This window comes from Oxyura jamaicensis, chromosome 22 (genome assembly GCF_011077185.1).
Source record: "Oxyura jamaicensis isolate SHBP4307 breed ruddy duck chromosome 22, BPBGC_Ojam_1.0, whole genome shotgun sequence".
In the NCBI taxonomy this organism is placed as follows: Eukaryota; Metazoa; Chordata; class Aves; order Anseriformes; family Anatidae; genus Oxyura; species Oxyura jamaicensis.
The window spans coordinates 3945440-3959884 of NC_048914.1; the positions used below are offsets into that span (position 1 = coordinate 3945440).

Here is a 14445-nt window from a genome sequence, read left to right on the forward strand (position 1 = left end):
CCCCCTCCTGTCCCCCCCCCAGCCCCGCTCTCACCGTGGCACCACTGGAACGGGGGCATCCGGGAGCCGCTCCGCGGGGCCGGGCCGGCTCCGCCGTGCGCGGCTCGGGGCCATGGCCGGGAGCGGGGCCGGGCCGGGCGCCGGGGAACGGGGCCGGGCCGCAAACCCCGCCCCGGGCCGGGCCCCCAACTCCCGGGGCCGCCCCCGAGCTGAGGGGGGAATCGGCGAGGGGCTCGGGGACCCCTTCCCCCCCCCTCGGGCACGGGGAGGCCGCTGCCAGCAGCACCGGGCAGGGGTCTGCATGCAGCGTGGGGACCCCTGGGGCGTGGGGAGCCCGGCCCCATGGACCCCCCCCCCCGGCCCCATGGAGCCACCCCCCGGCCCCGAGCAGCTTCTCCTGGGGGTGTGCGGCCCCCAGAAGGGAAAGCTCCGGGGAGGAGGGCTCCAGGAAAGCTGGGGAGGGTCTCTGTTGGGGGGTACAGGGATAGGACCAGGGTAACAGCTTTAAACTAAAAGAGCAGGGATTTAGTTGAGATATAAGGAAGAAATTCTTCTCTCTGAGGGTGGTGACGTGCTCCACAGGCTGCCCCGAGGAGCTGTGGGTGCCCCATCCCTGGCAGTGCCCAAGGCCAGGCTGGGTGGGCTTTGGGGAACCTGGGCAGGGGGTTGGAATGAGATGATTTTAAGGTCCCTTCCAAGACAATCCATTCCGTAATTCTGTTCACCAGCCCTTTTAGGAGCCTTGCTGCGGGTGCTGAGCTCCCAGTGTCTCTCATCCTTGTGCAGGAGCTTTTGGACACCATCTCCCAGCCAAGCCGAGGAGCCTGCAGGTGACCGTGAGGGCAGCAGGACTGACAGTGCCCAGGGACAGCCCTGGTGGCCAGCCAGCCTTTCTGCGAGCCTGGAGGGTAGCTCCGTGTCTGCCTGCCTTCGGGAGACCGATATCGCCACCTCCTGATGGATGCTGACCTGGGGACTGCCAGCCCAGCTCTGCTTCCCAGCAGGAGCCCAACCTTCTTCCTCTTTCTGTTCCTGCAGCTGGAAAAAGGAGTGGGGGGGGCTCAGCAGGGGCACTGGCCACCAGGGGAGCTGACAGTCCTGGGATCTGGGAGGATCTGGGCTCATCTCAGCCCAGAGCACCCAGGGCAAGGCTTTTCCACCAACTCAGATCCCAGCCTGAACAAAAAGTCTGTCCCAAAGCACACGAGCGACGGCCAAACTTCTTCCTTAGCGCTGTCTTTATTTTCACAGGTTAACACTAGGCATGGAGGACATCCAAACACTACGACAAAAGGCCTGTTTGCCAGAGCCCACACACCAGACCTAATTCACATTGCTACACAGACTGAAAACAAATGGGAAACAAGACGAGGAACACACACAGCTTCAGTCTCCTGGGAGGGAGGGATGGGACCGGCTTGGCAAATGCATCTGCCACGTGGGAGAGCCAACCCTCGAAGGCTTCCCGGAGCCAAATGGGGTAGGGAGTAACCTGAAACGTGGGGCTGAGTCCCTCCAGAGGCATCTCTGAGCGAGCAGGCTGGGAAGGAGGCGATACGTTAGGCCTACCTAAGTGCCGAGATTGCAGGTTGAGGGCCTAGACTTTACCACTAGGGATAGCTCGCATATCTGGGGACCCCCTCAGCTGAGGGGGGGGCGGTTGCATGGGACCCATTAGCTGCCAAGCATCTGCACTGGGAGGACAGGCCTACCCCTACCGCTCAGCGGGCACCGGGGAAAGGTGAGAGCCGCGCACACGCTGCTCCCACCACACAACCCCTCTCATCCTCCTTCACGAACTCCTCTTCAGCCTCAGGGCATTGTCCAGGGCAACCAGCTGGCGCAAGAACCCCCGGTTGGGGATGATACCGCGGTGGTCCTTCACCGTCTTTATGGCTTCTACAAGGGGCATGTGGTGGCGGATCATGAGGTAGGCGAGGACCAAGGTGGCCGACCTGCTCACCCCGACAGCACAGTGCACAAGGATCCTTCCTGGGGGCAAAACACAGGGGCTGTGTCACAGCAGACCAAATATCCCAGTTAAAAATAAAAGAGGACCCAACCGTCATGGTGCATCCTGGCACTGGAGGTGTGCAGCCTCCCGGGTTAGATGTAGGGCCCCAGGTTTAATAGGGCTGTGATGCACTGAGGTCCTCCTCTTGGGAAAGGCTGTCAGTGCATTAGGATCTCCCAAAACAGTCTGAATAGGAACCGGACACAGGCTGAGGCTGTGATCTCTGGGGCTAGTGCTCTAATCTAGCCCATCTCCTCTTTGGAGCAGGCAACCCAGAGCAGAAGACACCACACCAGTCTGGAAACATCCCTGTTTTCTAGGATGCTTAGCCATAGGATGTTAATCCAGCTTTCCTCCCACCAAAGGGAGCTTCTCCCCTCCCCACTTTGTCCCACCAATCTTTCCCACTGACCTTCATTCAGCGCCTGGTGGATGAAGTCAGCTGCAGGGTAGAAGTAGGGGCTCATGTCAAAGGAAGGAGAGTCGTGGGCCTCGATGCCCAGGTAGCGGATGCCCGTGCCCTCGTAGTACTCAGCGCCGCCCCTCCACTTGCTGTGCGAGGCGTTGAGGATGTGGGTGATGCGCAGGTGGGCCAGCTCGCGGCGGTTGGCTGCTATATCTCTGCAGGGAGGAGCAGAGCAGAGACGTGCAAGTTTAGAAAAGTTCAGCGCTAAAGAAAATCCCCCAAGGATGGTGGAAGGGGTGTCCTGGTCAAACATTTTCATCAGAGGCAAAGGGAGGATGCCAGACTCAGACGCCAGAATTTTAAGTCAACCTCACAGGTTCCACAGGCCCACCACCTCCACTCCCCCTCCCACAGCAGTGCTCTGAACTCTCAGCACAGCTGTGCTCACGTCCTTCCTCCTCCAACCCATCTCGTCCTCTTCTCCCTCACATTTCCAGCTTTCTTCTCTGCATTTCAAACCTCTGCATTTCAGACCTCTGCATTTCAACTACCCCTCAGCCCCCGTTGATGTCCCCCCTCCGATACATACTGATCGCCCAGGTAGAGGCCTGGCCAGACCTCATCGGCGTGGTTACAGGCTGTCTTCCCCGTGTACAGCAGCCTTTCCAGCTCGAAGACGCTGAGGATGGGGTGGTTGTTGCGCTCCTCCCGCGAGCCCCGGCTCGGCGACCTGGTGCCGTTCCTGGAGAACCTGGACAGGAAAGCCATGGGAGCTGCCGAGACCCACAAGGCATACCTGTGGGTTCGCGAAGGCCGGAGGGGGGCCTGGAGGTCTCTTCTGCTGCTGCTGCCACCCACGGTCCTGTCACGGGAGCAGAGGAGATGCCGTTAGAAGAGCCAGGGACCTCTCGCTCCAGCCCTTTTGTAGAAATGCTGGCCCGAAGCAGCCAAGCCTGACCTTCCTGGCGAGAGGGCTGTGTCGAGCCAGCTTCCCAGCGGCTCCCGCTGTGAGACACGCTCACCTGCGCTCCCTTCCAAGAAGGGATGCTGCTGGGGAGCAGCTTGCAGTGCCAGGGCTGGGGAGGGAAGCCAGAGAGGCAGCCAGATTGCTGAGTCTCCACGGGCTGAGGTTTTGCTCCAGCCCCACGAGTTGGGTTGAGGCCATATTGGCAAGAGGTGCTCTGTACAGGACCACCTTCCTCCTGAGCTGGCTCGGGGGCTTTGCTTGCCAGCGGGACAATGCCAGCTCGAGAACTGATGCTGCCAACCTGTGATCAGAAGCGGTGAAAGGCGGCCAGCTCTGGGCAAGCCACCAGGATCGGGGCGGAAAAGCCCCAAACAGGTGGAGGATTCCATATGGCACCACGCAGAGTCTGGCTGGGGCCCAGACTCCTGCGGACCAGGCACAAAAGCCTGCGGGGAGGGAAAGGCAGCGTTAACCCCTCCGAGCACAGCAGTCCTGCCGCTGCATTTGAACACCGAGGACAGGTTTGGGGTGGGAAAGAGTTAATTTCAGGGGATGTGAAAGCTTGTTTTACAGAGCCCATCCTCTGGGACACAGCTCTGCTCTCAGCCCTTTAGATGATGCTGATACTTGTCAGGAAACCTCCCTGGCCAGCCTGGGAGCAGCGACAGTCCCTGCGGCCAGGCAGCAGGCAGAGCCCCCTGGTTCTGCTCACTGGCTGCTGCCCCACTGGCTTGCAGAGACCCCCTACATGAGGGGATCATTCCCATTCCTGCCGTGGAGGGGCTGGAAGGTGTCCAAAACACATCCCACTGCAGCCTTGGGCCGGCCGGGCTGGCTCAGATCAGCCTGCCTGCTCTGACATCTCGCCCAAGGCGCCGGCCAGCAGCCAACAGCGCAGAAGGAAGAAGCCTCCGGCCATTTCTTGGCAATGCACGGAGAAGGAAAACATTGCAAGGGCAGGAGGCAGCTCAGGGGGAGACCAGAGACACTGCACGTCTCCCTCCTCACTCCCTGTTCTGCAGGGGGAAAAGCTCAGGCCCTGCCTGGCACCCTGGGGTGCTGCCCAGGCTGCTCGCCCCCAGCACGGAGCGCGGGCCACCTCCCCTGCCCTGATTAATTTTGGACTCCTTCTCACTGGGCATTCCGACTTGGCAAAGCCCACCTGGAAATGGCATTTGGCACGGCCGCGTGCCGGGACCTTAAACCTTGGGTGACCTTGGCTGCAGCACAGCCACACGCCACCAGCCCCGGGTAGCACTAGGAAACAAGCAGCAGAGGGGTCTGAAAAACCACCACATCCCAAGCACGAGGCTCTAAAGAGCCAGACAGACCCTCATATTGCTACAGCTGGCTGGCAAAATAGCAACCCGCACCTATCGCGGGATGTAGCTCACGAAACCTCAGGCCCAGAGCTGGCCTCCAGCATCCCCCCCCCAGCACACCACCATGCCAGCCCCCCAGCTGCTGCAGGGGAAGAGAAACTGCCCCCGTCCATGTCCTCGGAACAGACCCCCCAGCACTCCTGGCACCCAAACCCCTCCCAAGCACCACCTGCATCCCCCCACGGGTGCCAAGCCCGGGGGGGGGACTCGCTCCCCACTCTCCCAAGCAGTCTCTGGCTGTCCCCGGAGCCCCTCTGGCAGCCGAGCAGCGCTCAGAGGGAGGGGAGAACCAGCCAGAGGCTGCCTGGGTGCAGAGCAAGAGGCATTGCTGAGCGAGCACAGGCTGCTCAGCCCCGCACGCTCACGGAGACAGACAGACAGACAGACACGGGGAGGAAGGAGACGCCCCCCCGGACTCTACCTTTGCGAGGGCTGAGGCTTCCCTGCTCAGAGCGAGGGTGGCAGGCAGATCCAGTCGGCCATGTCTTCCTGCTGCTGCCGCCGCCGCTGTAGAAAGGCTGATGTATGAACATCTATTTTAAGCCATGACATGTCCAGAGGCAGGTTTGTTTATATCGTGCTGTGCATGGGTGGCTCAGGGAGGGACGAGGGAGACGGGCACAGAGTCAGAGCTCGCATGCAGGCATGCACAGGCACACACGTAGATGCCCATTACTATGCAGACGGAAACAGCAGCAACAACAACACACCAAAATACTGCTGCCAGCTTTGCTTTCACTCCTCCTCCAGCAAACCAAAAGCCACAGGCATGCAGAGAAGGAGAGAAGAAAAAGCTGATAAAGTGGTGCTGACGACACGATTACCTACATCGTAACTCTGTAGCTGTCTCTAGACAATGCTCTTTCATTTCTTTTTTATAATTTTGACCCTGTTAGGGGTCAACTGACCCCTGCTTAGGGTCAGTTTCGCAGAGCCAGGGCTTGGTGACATTTTCTTCCTTTGCTAAGAAAATAAGCCTGTGGGGAGGAGATATGTGGTATCTATTTACAAATTCATGTCAAAGTCAGGGAATACCTTTTTTTTTTTTTTTCTGGAAAAAAATATATCAAAAAACAGAAGCTTTTTGTTTTGACATTTTCTAAATGACACCATTCATTTCAGAAGTGCTGCAATATTTCACTTAAATTTTTCCAGGCAGAATATTCTCCATCCCCTTCGAAGTGCTGGCGTTCAATTTAAAAGATTGTCTCAAAACAAAAAGTAGGAGTGTGGTGGGAAAAACAATCTGAGGAAGAGTCGAAACATGCTGTTCCAGGCCAAACAGCACATCCCAAGGTTTACGGCGTTCCCTGCCTCCCTCCTATTCAATTGAGCAGGAACAGTTTCTGTTTTGTTTCCAGCTGAACTTGTACTGGTCTCAGGATGCAACCTCAGAAGCTTTGGGGACGATCTCAGCACCACCAGCAACCTGTCCTGTCCCATACACTGGGTACAGACGTGGGGAGGTTTAGCTGAACAGTAACTGCTGCCTGCTGTAGGAGCAGGGTACCAGGGATGAGGGACTCGGCCTGTTCCAGTTCTTTCACACCTTCCGAAATATTCACCCAGTGCTAACAAGTCCCAGGAGAGCCCCACATGCAAAGCGAACAGACCTGTGAGAGCGGCAGGTCCAGGCACACCCCTCCTGCCCACCACACTCACCCGACCCTCATCACAAAAGGTTAAATCTGAGTGAGAAAAAAACAACATGAAATAAAATTAGATGGCTAAATGTTTTGGCAGAGAGTTGCCCGCAGGGAACTTACTGGCCATGTAAACAGAGGATTAGTAGTTGGTATGGTTTAACTCCAATAATAATGCTGGAATTGCTTTGTAAGGCAGCCAGAAGTCCCCAGCAAAGCCAGTGACTGCTTCTTAGGTAATGAAATCTCAGACGATTCGGAATGCCCGGGCAGCTGTAGCAAGGAAAAGTGTCAGCAATCTGTCTTTTTATAAGGGAAGTTTCTCAGACACACAACTGACCTCCCTGACTCGCCTCCACTCCTTGTTTTCCATAAACATCGGTGTTGCAGCAGGGACTGACTCACTCCTTGCTCCCTGATAGCGTTTATCAGCTCAGTGTGTCCCTTCTGGAGCACCTGTCCTTGAAGGATGGAGGCGACCCAAAGCACTGCAACAGGTCTGCATGTTTGGGGGGGGTGCACAAACACTGCTGGGGGGTTGAAACCCTCTCTCCTACCAGCGGAGACTCTCAAAGCTGCTCCCCCGGGAAGTATCCAGCTGCAGGACCAGCCCCAGAGATGTCCTGCAGCCCCACTTTCCTCTGGGCTTTATCACCCCGTGATGCTGAGCCCCCTGACTGAGCAGGGCCGTTGGTCCTAAAGCACGGCTGTGGGCACCCAGGAGAGGTAAGGGCCAGCTCTCCCCAGCCACGGGCACCACCACAGAGTGCTGTAGGGCTGGACAGTTTAAGGACAGCACCAGCATGGATTTCCTACATCCCTTAGCCGGCAGACTTGCTGTGGGGTGCTGCTGTTACAACAGGAGTGGGATGCTGGCACAGGCAGCCACCACATCCCCGCGTCTCAGCTACTGTCAAAAACTGCTGCGTGCAGCAGGCCTGCAGAGCAGCTGCTCTCAGCTCCATTAGGAGTGGAGTCGGCTCCCAGCAGAATAAGCAGGGCACCCGCTGCTCCCAGCTGTCCCTTTTCACCGAGCCGGAGCTCGGAGCAGGGAGGAATCGGGGTTGGGGCTCTGCAAAACCCGCAAGCGAGCTACAAGAAAGGGCAGCTTGGAAAAGTTCGCAGCTCCAACCACTGGAGGCTGCTCTGGTTATACATAAATCACCACCACGCGCATTGTCAAACATGGAAAACTCAGCCCAAGGAAATAAAGGGCAGGGGTTAGAGAGTTTCAGAGCTGCTATTTCCTGGCTTTATACTCCACACGCATGCAAATTCACCGCGGTCTTCACAGCTCTATTTTGAAGATCAGAGATCAATCACTTCACGCACTAAATGCTGCATGTCCAAAAGCCACCTGGAAGGCAGAGGAGCCAGAGTTTATTACACTCGATCATAAACAGAAAGAATATGTATTTCATCCAGCGCGTGCCATTTGATAGACCTGCTGCAGAGGAGAGTGGCAGACGGAGGGAGCACAGAGGGCAGGGAGAGCTGCAGAATAACAACGTTAAATTAAGCCTCTTTACATTAATGGTCAGGGTAGGAAGGTGGCGTTATTGAAAGGGGTCTTGCAGGACAGCAGAGCTGCATTACAACAACATACTGGAGGGGATTTGGACAAACTTGATTCACATGGCACTGAAGAGCTTCGTGCTCAGCTCAGGACCAGTGACTACCAACTGGGGGACATAAATCCACCAGGCTCTTCCCTAGCTGCGTGGATGCAGCACTGCGAAGGCGGGGGCTGCTGCAGGCCACCTCAAAAAATAATCGAAAATTTATCCACAAAAGGCTTCTAAGGTATTGTGGCCAGTCAGTCCAAGGTAGCACCAACTCTCAATCAAGGTAATAAAATAATAATCTTCACTCTCTTCTTGCCTGCATTTACGGCAGGGATAAAGATTTCTTTTGGGGCTCCAGCAGTCCGGAAGCAAATTGCAAAGCTCGAGCTTACAGCCTTCCCAGGGGTATCCCAAGCCTCTCCAGTCTCAGCATCTTTTGGACAGCATTTGAGCGCTGTAAAATCCCCTCCCAGCCCTGAAACAGACATCTGCTTCCCTTTAAGAAATGTGATCGAAGGCAATAAACCCTTGCAATGGAGGATGTGCAGGTAACACAACTCCTCGGTGCCCACTGCGGTAGCGCCAGCCAGAGCAGGAGCTAAAGCCTCGTCACTCGGCTGTATCGATTCGCTGCTGGAGGGGGCCACTTGAGTTCTGGCAACGCTGAGATATTTTCCATTAAAAGAAAGAAAAAGGAAGAGAAAAAAAAAAAAAAAAAAAAAAGGAAGAGGAAATAACAGCACCAGACTCATTGTCCGACAGCTGTAAAACCTGCAGAGCCTCAATTTGCGAGGAAGCAGTGCTTGTCCAGAGGGAGAGAGACAGCTGCTGGCTTTGTTGCAAACTTGCAGTGTTTATGATTACTTAGCGGGGAGACTCTGAATTGCTCGTGGACGCATTTTGCCTGTCATCCACTGTCTTGTTAATGTCAGAAGCAGCCTGGGATAGATTTGAGTTGCTATAGCGTACAGAGGAAAAAAAATCACTAAGAAAAAAAACAGCCGAAAAGCCCAGCAAGTTGCTGGCAAAGTCTGCTGTGAAATCCTGATGCTTTCTGTCTAACTGCTCACTTCAGCTTGTCACATCTTGTTAGGAGAGCAGGCTAGGGCACAGTCCAAACCTTCTTAAAGCTGGTGGGAGGTTTGCTGTTGACCTGATCCTCATTGTGTTTAAATGCTCGGAAAGATGTCAGATGGGAGAGAACTACCCACGGCTGAGCCAGCCACGATCCCCATTAGCAAAGAGCCTGAGCTATTCGCACTTTCTAAAGGCTAATCTTTCAAGATGAAGGTCACATCTATCTTGCATAGCAAAGAGATCTTCAAAATAGAGCCAGTCAGCACGGAAACCTGCACCTCGAAGGCGCTGGGCTGGGAGCAGAGCAGGGTGTGCTGGGCCAGCCGCGCTCGGTAACCAACATCACGTCTGCACCGCGCGCCTCGAGCTGCGTGCTCCCAGAGCTGCAGACCTGACTGCGCCACCTCTGCCTCCAGGAGCTCCAGTCTTGCTCTTGCAAATCCCAAAGCCTTTGGGAAATCTGCTCAGGAGAAAAAAAGGAATTATATCTGCATCGGGGTGGGAGCTGGGGGCAGGTCCCTGGCAAATTCATGCTGACTTCAGGGAGGCCGGGAACCCATCTGTGATTATTTCCCCCCTTCGGTGTTCTTGGAGCAAGAACTAATCCCTGTGAGCACGACATGAGCAGCGGTGTCTTTTTGAGGTCTGCAGCTACTGTTAACACAATGAGTTTCTGTTCACTGTGTCTGTGGCACTAAGCACCCCAAGAGCCCAGCCACGATTTCTAAAGCAGGGAGAAGAGCTTAGGAGCTCAAATAGAAATCCAGCAAGAGTTGGGTGCCTAATTCCTTTCAATCTTCCTTTTAATTCCTAGCCGTAGGGCTTTGAGGAAGTGGCTGGTTTGATTTGATGAAGAAAAAAGCTGTTCCATTAACAGGTCTGATGTTGGAGAGGTTTCTTTCAGCCTGTGATGAATCCCAGCACCCTTTAGCAGGCCACACTCGCTGCTAGATCATATTTTCCCTTCAGTGACATTACGTCTCAAACAGGCTTTCACTGTAATAACATTTGCAGTAATGAAATCACCCGGCTGTACGGTCTTCTTTTAACAGCACAAATATCTGAGTTGGCTACAAAGGGAGATTTAAATGTCACGCAGACCGTGCTGTATGTGTCCATCAGAAGATAAGGCTTCTCTTTGTCGATGAACGGAGATGCAACGGCGGCTGCTGGGCGTTGGGAGCACAAAGGCTCACCGCAGCTCTGAATAGGGAATGAGGAGGCTCGGGGAGCAGGACGAGCTAATACAGAGAGCTTTCGAAATCCCACGCTGGCTACAGGGCTCCGAAAGATGTACCAATGACACGGCACTGAATTTGCAAATGAAAGGATTTAAAACCAGCTCCTCTCTTGCTTCCTGAGTTCGGGGTTTGCTCTAGCAGCAGCTGGCGGTACAGGACTGGGAAGTGAGGGATGGAAGATCTCTGAGCTGGGGGAGAACGGCCCCAGCAGTGCTGCTCCCAAAAACCTGTAGAAAGCTTACACAGGTTACCATGCGGGTTGCCACTGCTGCCCATGAGAGCTTCGTGCCCACCCAGGAACTTCAGCTCATTGTCAAATGGAAAACGTCAGGGGGGAACACACTGGGTCAACCCAAAATGAACATTTGAAATTAAAAAAACTGCAAAAACATGTTTTGTCATTTCTTATTTATTTTCCTGGAACAAACGTAGGCACAATGGGTCTCCCCAAGAAATGGAAACTGATTTACATTGCACGCACTCAAGATGACTTGGGCCTGATTTGTTTCGGCTGATCAGACCCCAAACTGATGCTTCAAATTAGACTATCAGAAGTAGTCTTCCTTTTGAAAACGTTGCTGCTTGATTTTGTAGTATGGAAATCCTTTCCTGCCTATCCCCAGGAAAGCTCTCCTGTGATTGATTTACTCCAATAAAAGGGCTAAAAATTCCCAGTTCCATCAATGCCAGTTGTAAAACTCCCAACATCTAAAGACAGGATTTTACCAGCACACTTAGTTGTGCCTCAGGGTTGTTTTTTTTTTGAAAAAAAATGAGAAACTGCTCTGTCAATGACTTGAAGGGTTACATTAGAAACCATTACATTTTGCTGCTGGCTCTTATGGTAACATGACTTGTACCTCCAGCTTGGCTTTCCATCTGCTACCAGCAGAGACAGTAATGCTACAGTCAACACAGAAAGTACTCGTGTTTCAAGGAGAGGAGAGTAATAATGAAAGAAGAAAAACATTAGAGACGATCATTTAGCCTGAGAAAGGGCAGATCACATCAACCGATATGCCACGTAGCATGGCTATGAAAGGAATAACATTTCCTCGGCAGCAAGGCTGGGTGCAGTGGGAAGAGGGACCAATTTCCCACCTCTGTTTTTAGCAGAAATGTTAATTTTAGTAAAAGAAGTAAAGGTCATGAAGGACAAAAGATTGTGAGGCAGTAAAAAAACAAACCTCCTCCTCTCCCCTCCCCAAAGACGTGACAGTCTGAGCTGCTTTGCCTAGTGGAAACAGGCAGCAAAGAACATTTTAGCTTTAATAATTCTAATTATTCCACAGTATTGTGAAACAAATTAGAAATCCAGATGAAATCAGTGTCCCATGGCACTGGGAAACGTACAGTCACAGAATGCAGGTATCTAAATCTATCCTGAGTTCTGTCTTGCTTAGACAAGACAGAAAATAATGGAAAATATGCTTAGAAACAGGAGAGAAAATTAAAGCACATATTTCTGCACACTGACTGCTGCAAAGTCATGCAGGGAGCTGAAGGAAAATCAGCCCTGAAACTAAGCCTCCTGCACACCGCTCCTATGCCATAGCTTTCCTTTTCCATTTTTTTCTCTGATTTTTCCCTGTTTTTTTCCCCTCTGCCCTTCTCCTGGGGGACACGCAGCTGTGATCCCTGGGCCTGGTGCTTCCAGCAGCTCTGGGTCCCTCAGGAACAGGGTGCCTCGGGAGCTGGGAAGTGCCAAGGGATCAGGCACTTAACGGGCTGTGAAATCCCCGAGGATTTGATGCAGGCAGAATATGAAGCCCTGACGCTCCCCCAAGGACATTAGTGGTGCTCCCCCGGAGTCCCTGCCCCACGGGAAGGAGCTGACTGCAAGCAGGGAAGAAACTCGCTTTTATTCACAGTAAGGGAGCAGGAAACCCGCAGCTCCCTTCCTAAGGCACAGCTTTAACCCTGGGCTTGGCATTCAGAGATCTTTAACAGTTGTTCATGAGGCAGGTGAGCAGGAAGACAATTTACATGGCCACATACGAGAACTAAGGACCAAAAATAGTCCTTCTCGTGGAGGCAACTATTTATCAGCATCCTCATCCATCATGCTGAAGCATGAAAGGCCAAATAAATGACCCTGCTCCCGGCCACTATTATTCCAGCATGCTCACGGGAAGGCAAATACCTTGAAAGAACTTGGCTGAGCCTGGGAGCAGAGGGCAGAGCCTACCCCTCATAAAGTGCCGGGATGAATAGGATATGACAGCAGGTAAACAAGCGTGGCCAGGCGAAGCCATCCTGGCGAGGGCAGTCAGCACCGTGCAGTGCCTCCTGCCTGGTTTATGCTGCCCAGGGGCAGGGGATGCAACAAAGCTCTTCCTCCACCTCCACAACATGCTTTTCACTCACAGCAGTGCTAACCTGGCCTCAGCAGGCTGTTATCTCCCCGCACAGACCTGGTGCTCGAGCAAAAAAAAACACTCCCCTCCATTTTCCTCAGTGGAACAACAAAGCAGAAGTGGGGGCATCTGCTTGACCGTGGCCATCCCTGCTCTGCCAAGGGGTGCTTTTACCCGCTGCCATCCAGCCCTCTGTTCACAGCCAGTCCTGGAGCTACAACAGAAATCCCAAGAGCAGCTGTTACTGCAGGACCTGCCTTTATCTTCTCCATGCACCTGGCAGGCACTGATGGAAACATCCTCACAGCTGAACCCGGTGGTGCTGTAGCAAGGGAGGCCGAGCCACCTGCAGCAGGTGTTCAAATGAATGCCCACGGGAAAGAGGGCTAACAGCAAGTGCTGCCATCCCCGTTATTAAAATCCAGAGATCGTGACACTGAGCCACTACGGGAAAAATCCACAAAGATCACTTGCAGGGTCCTAAGTCTTACCAGATGACTCACAAAGGGAAACTATCTCACTTCTGAGCCACTGCCTAAAGGACCCCTGCTCTGCTAAATTGCCTTTCCTGCATATGCCCAAATAGCAGCCTGGAGATATGTTGATTGCACTCTGTTAGATAGTCCCCGTGTGCTTTGGGCAGCACCAGTCGAGCGTTGCAAAGTCCATCTATCTTCATGTTTCTTGCTTTCAGTGATTTACGATGGCACACGGAAGCTGGAGGCAGAGCAGGAAATTAAAGCAGATTTCCCGGTGTGACCCCCGCCTTTGAATCCCTCCGCGCCTCACCAGTTTATGCAGACTCACGGGGACAAAGCTCAGTCTGCACGGCTCTGTGGCATGGCACCGTGTGCCTGACGGGGGGACCAGCGTGGTGTCAGGGGGCCTGGCAGCGTGTGGATGACAAGGGGCTCTTGTGCGGTACATGCGGGCGGGGGGACACCGTGCCTGCCCTGCAGAATTTCAGCCTAAGTAGCCAGGGGAGAGCAGGAAAGGAGCATTTCTGTTTGAAGGGAACTGAGGCATGAAGAGAATAAGTGATTTACACCATTCATCTAAAGAATATGACACAAATTGGGAAGAAAGGAAGCTGTCCGAAGCCAGAGCCCTCATCTACCAGGACATCCCGGGCAGTCTCCTGGACCCCTGACTGCAAGCGCCCGCCCGGCAGCACCGGGGGCCTGCCAGCGGCTCCCCTGCTCTCTGACCTGGGGTTTAAGATGCACAGCTTTGCATCCCACAGCCCCTGCCTTGGCTTTACTGCTGTCACACGCTGACAGATACTTTATGAGCCCGGGGACCCAACTCCTTCTGTTCAATTCAGTAGCACTTTGCTGAGCAAACGGAGGCAAGGGGTGAGCGGAGCTGGTGCGCCTCCCAGGCAAGGCTGGGCTCTTTGGGGCTGAATCTTTTGTTCTTTTCCCTCATTGCCTCCGCTGGCTTTGGCGATCTTTCTTCATAAGTTTCCCAAAAGTGACAAGGGCAATTTATTATGTGCGCGCAAGGCCTTGGGAATCTCCTGGAGACATATCATTCCTGCTATTATCCTCCTCACACGAGGAGCCGTTGTTCTTGTCAAGCTCGCTCGCTTCCTCCCTTGCAAAGAGAAGAAAGGATGCTGGGGATTTTTCATTAATCATTTTTACGCCCAGAGCTGCAGCTCCCGTCTGCATTCTGATCACTTCTGATCTCTGCCACCATTTTTCACGGGAGCACTTATGAGGATTGTTTTATGCTGCTGATTCGAAGTGCGTTAATGACCAACCATTCAGTGTCCAGAGCAAAGCCTTAAA

General features: G+C 53.9%; 2 protein-coding genes across 6 annotated transcripts in view; both read right to left on the minus strand.

Annotated features, from left to right (window-relative positions):
- RNF122 (ring finger protein 122) overlaps nucleotides 1-165 on the minus strand; it is a 7005-nt gene extending 6840 nt beyond the window's left edge. For both annotated transcript variants that reach the window (XM_035345158.1, XM_035345157.1), the window contains exon 1: nucleotides 35-165. In XM_035345158.1, coding sequence (XP_035201049.1) covers nucleotides 35-59 — 25 coding nt within the window. In that variant the 5' untranslated portion in view covers nucleotides 60-165. The remainder of the gene's footprint in view (nucleotides 1-34) is intronic.
- A 1055-nt stretch (nucleotides 166-1220) lies between these two features.
- Nucleotides 1221-12939, minus strand: DUSP26 (dual specificity phosphatase 26). 4 transcript variants are annotated; one of them, XM_035345156.1, is made up of 5 exons: nucleotides 12827-12856; nucleotides 5191-5363; nucleotides 3010-3282; nucleotides 2427-2635; nucleotides 1221-1992 (listed from the first exon to the last, which is right to left on the minus strand). In XM_035345156.1, exons 3-5 carry the CDS (start codon nucleotides 3186-3188, stop codon nucleotides 1793-1795), a joined length of 588 nt encoding a protein of 195 aa, XP_035201047.1. In that variant the 5' UTR covers nucleotides 3189-3282; nucleotides 5191-5363; nucleotides 12827-12856; the 3' UTR covers nucleotides 1221-1792. The 4 variants fall into 4 exon arrangements, with proteins under 4 accessions (XP_035201047.1, XP_035201045.1, XP_035201044.1 ...); XM_035345154.1 differs by lacking the exon at nucleotides 5191-5363 and having other exon boundaries at nucleotides 3010-3171; nucleotides 12827-12939; XM_035345153.1 differs by lacking the exon at nucleotides 5191-5363 and having other exon boundaries at nucleotides 12827-12939.
- Between the last annotated feature and the right edge of the window lie 1506 nt (nucleotides 12940-14445).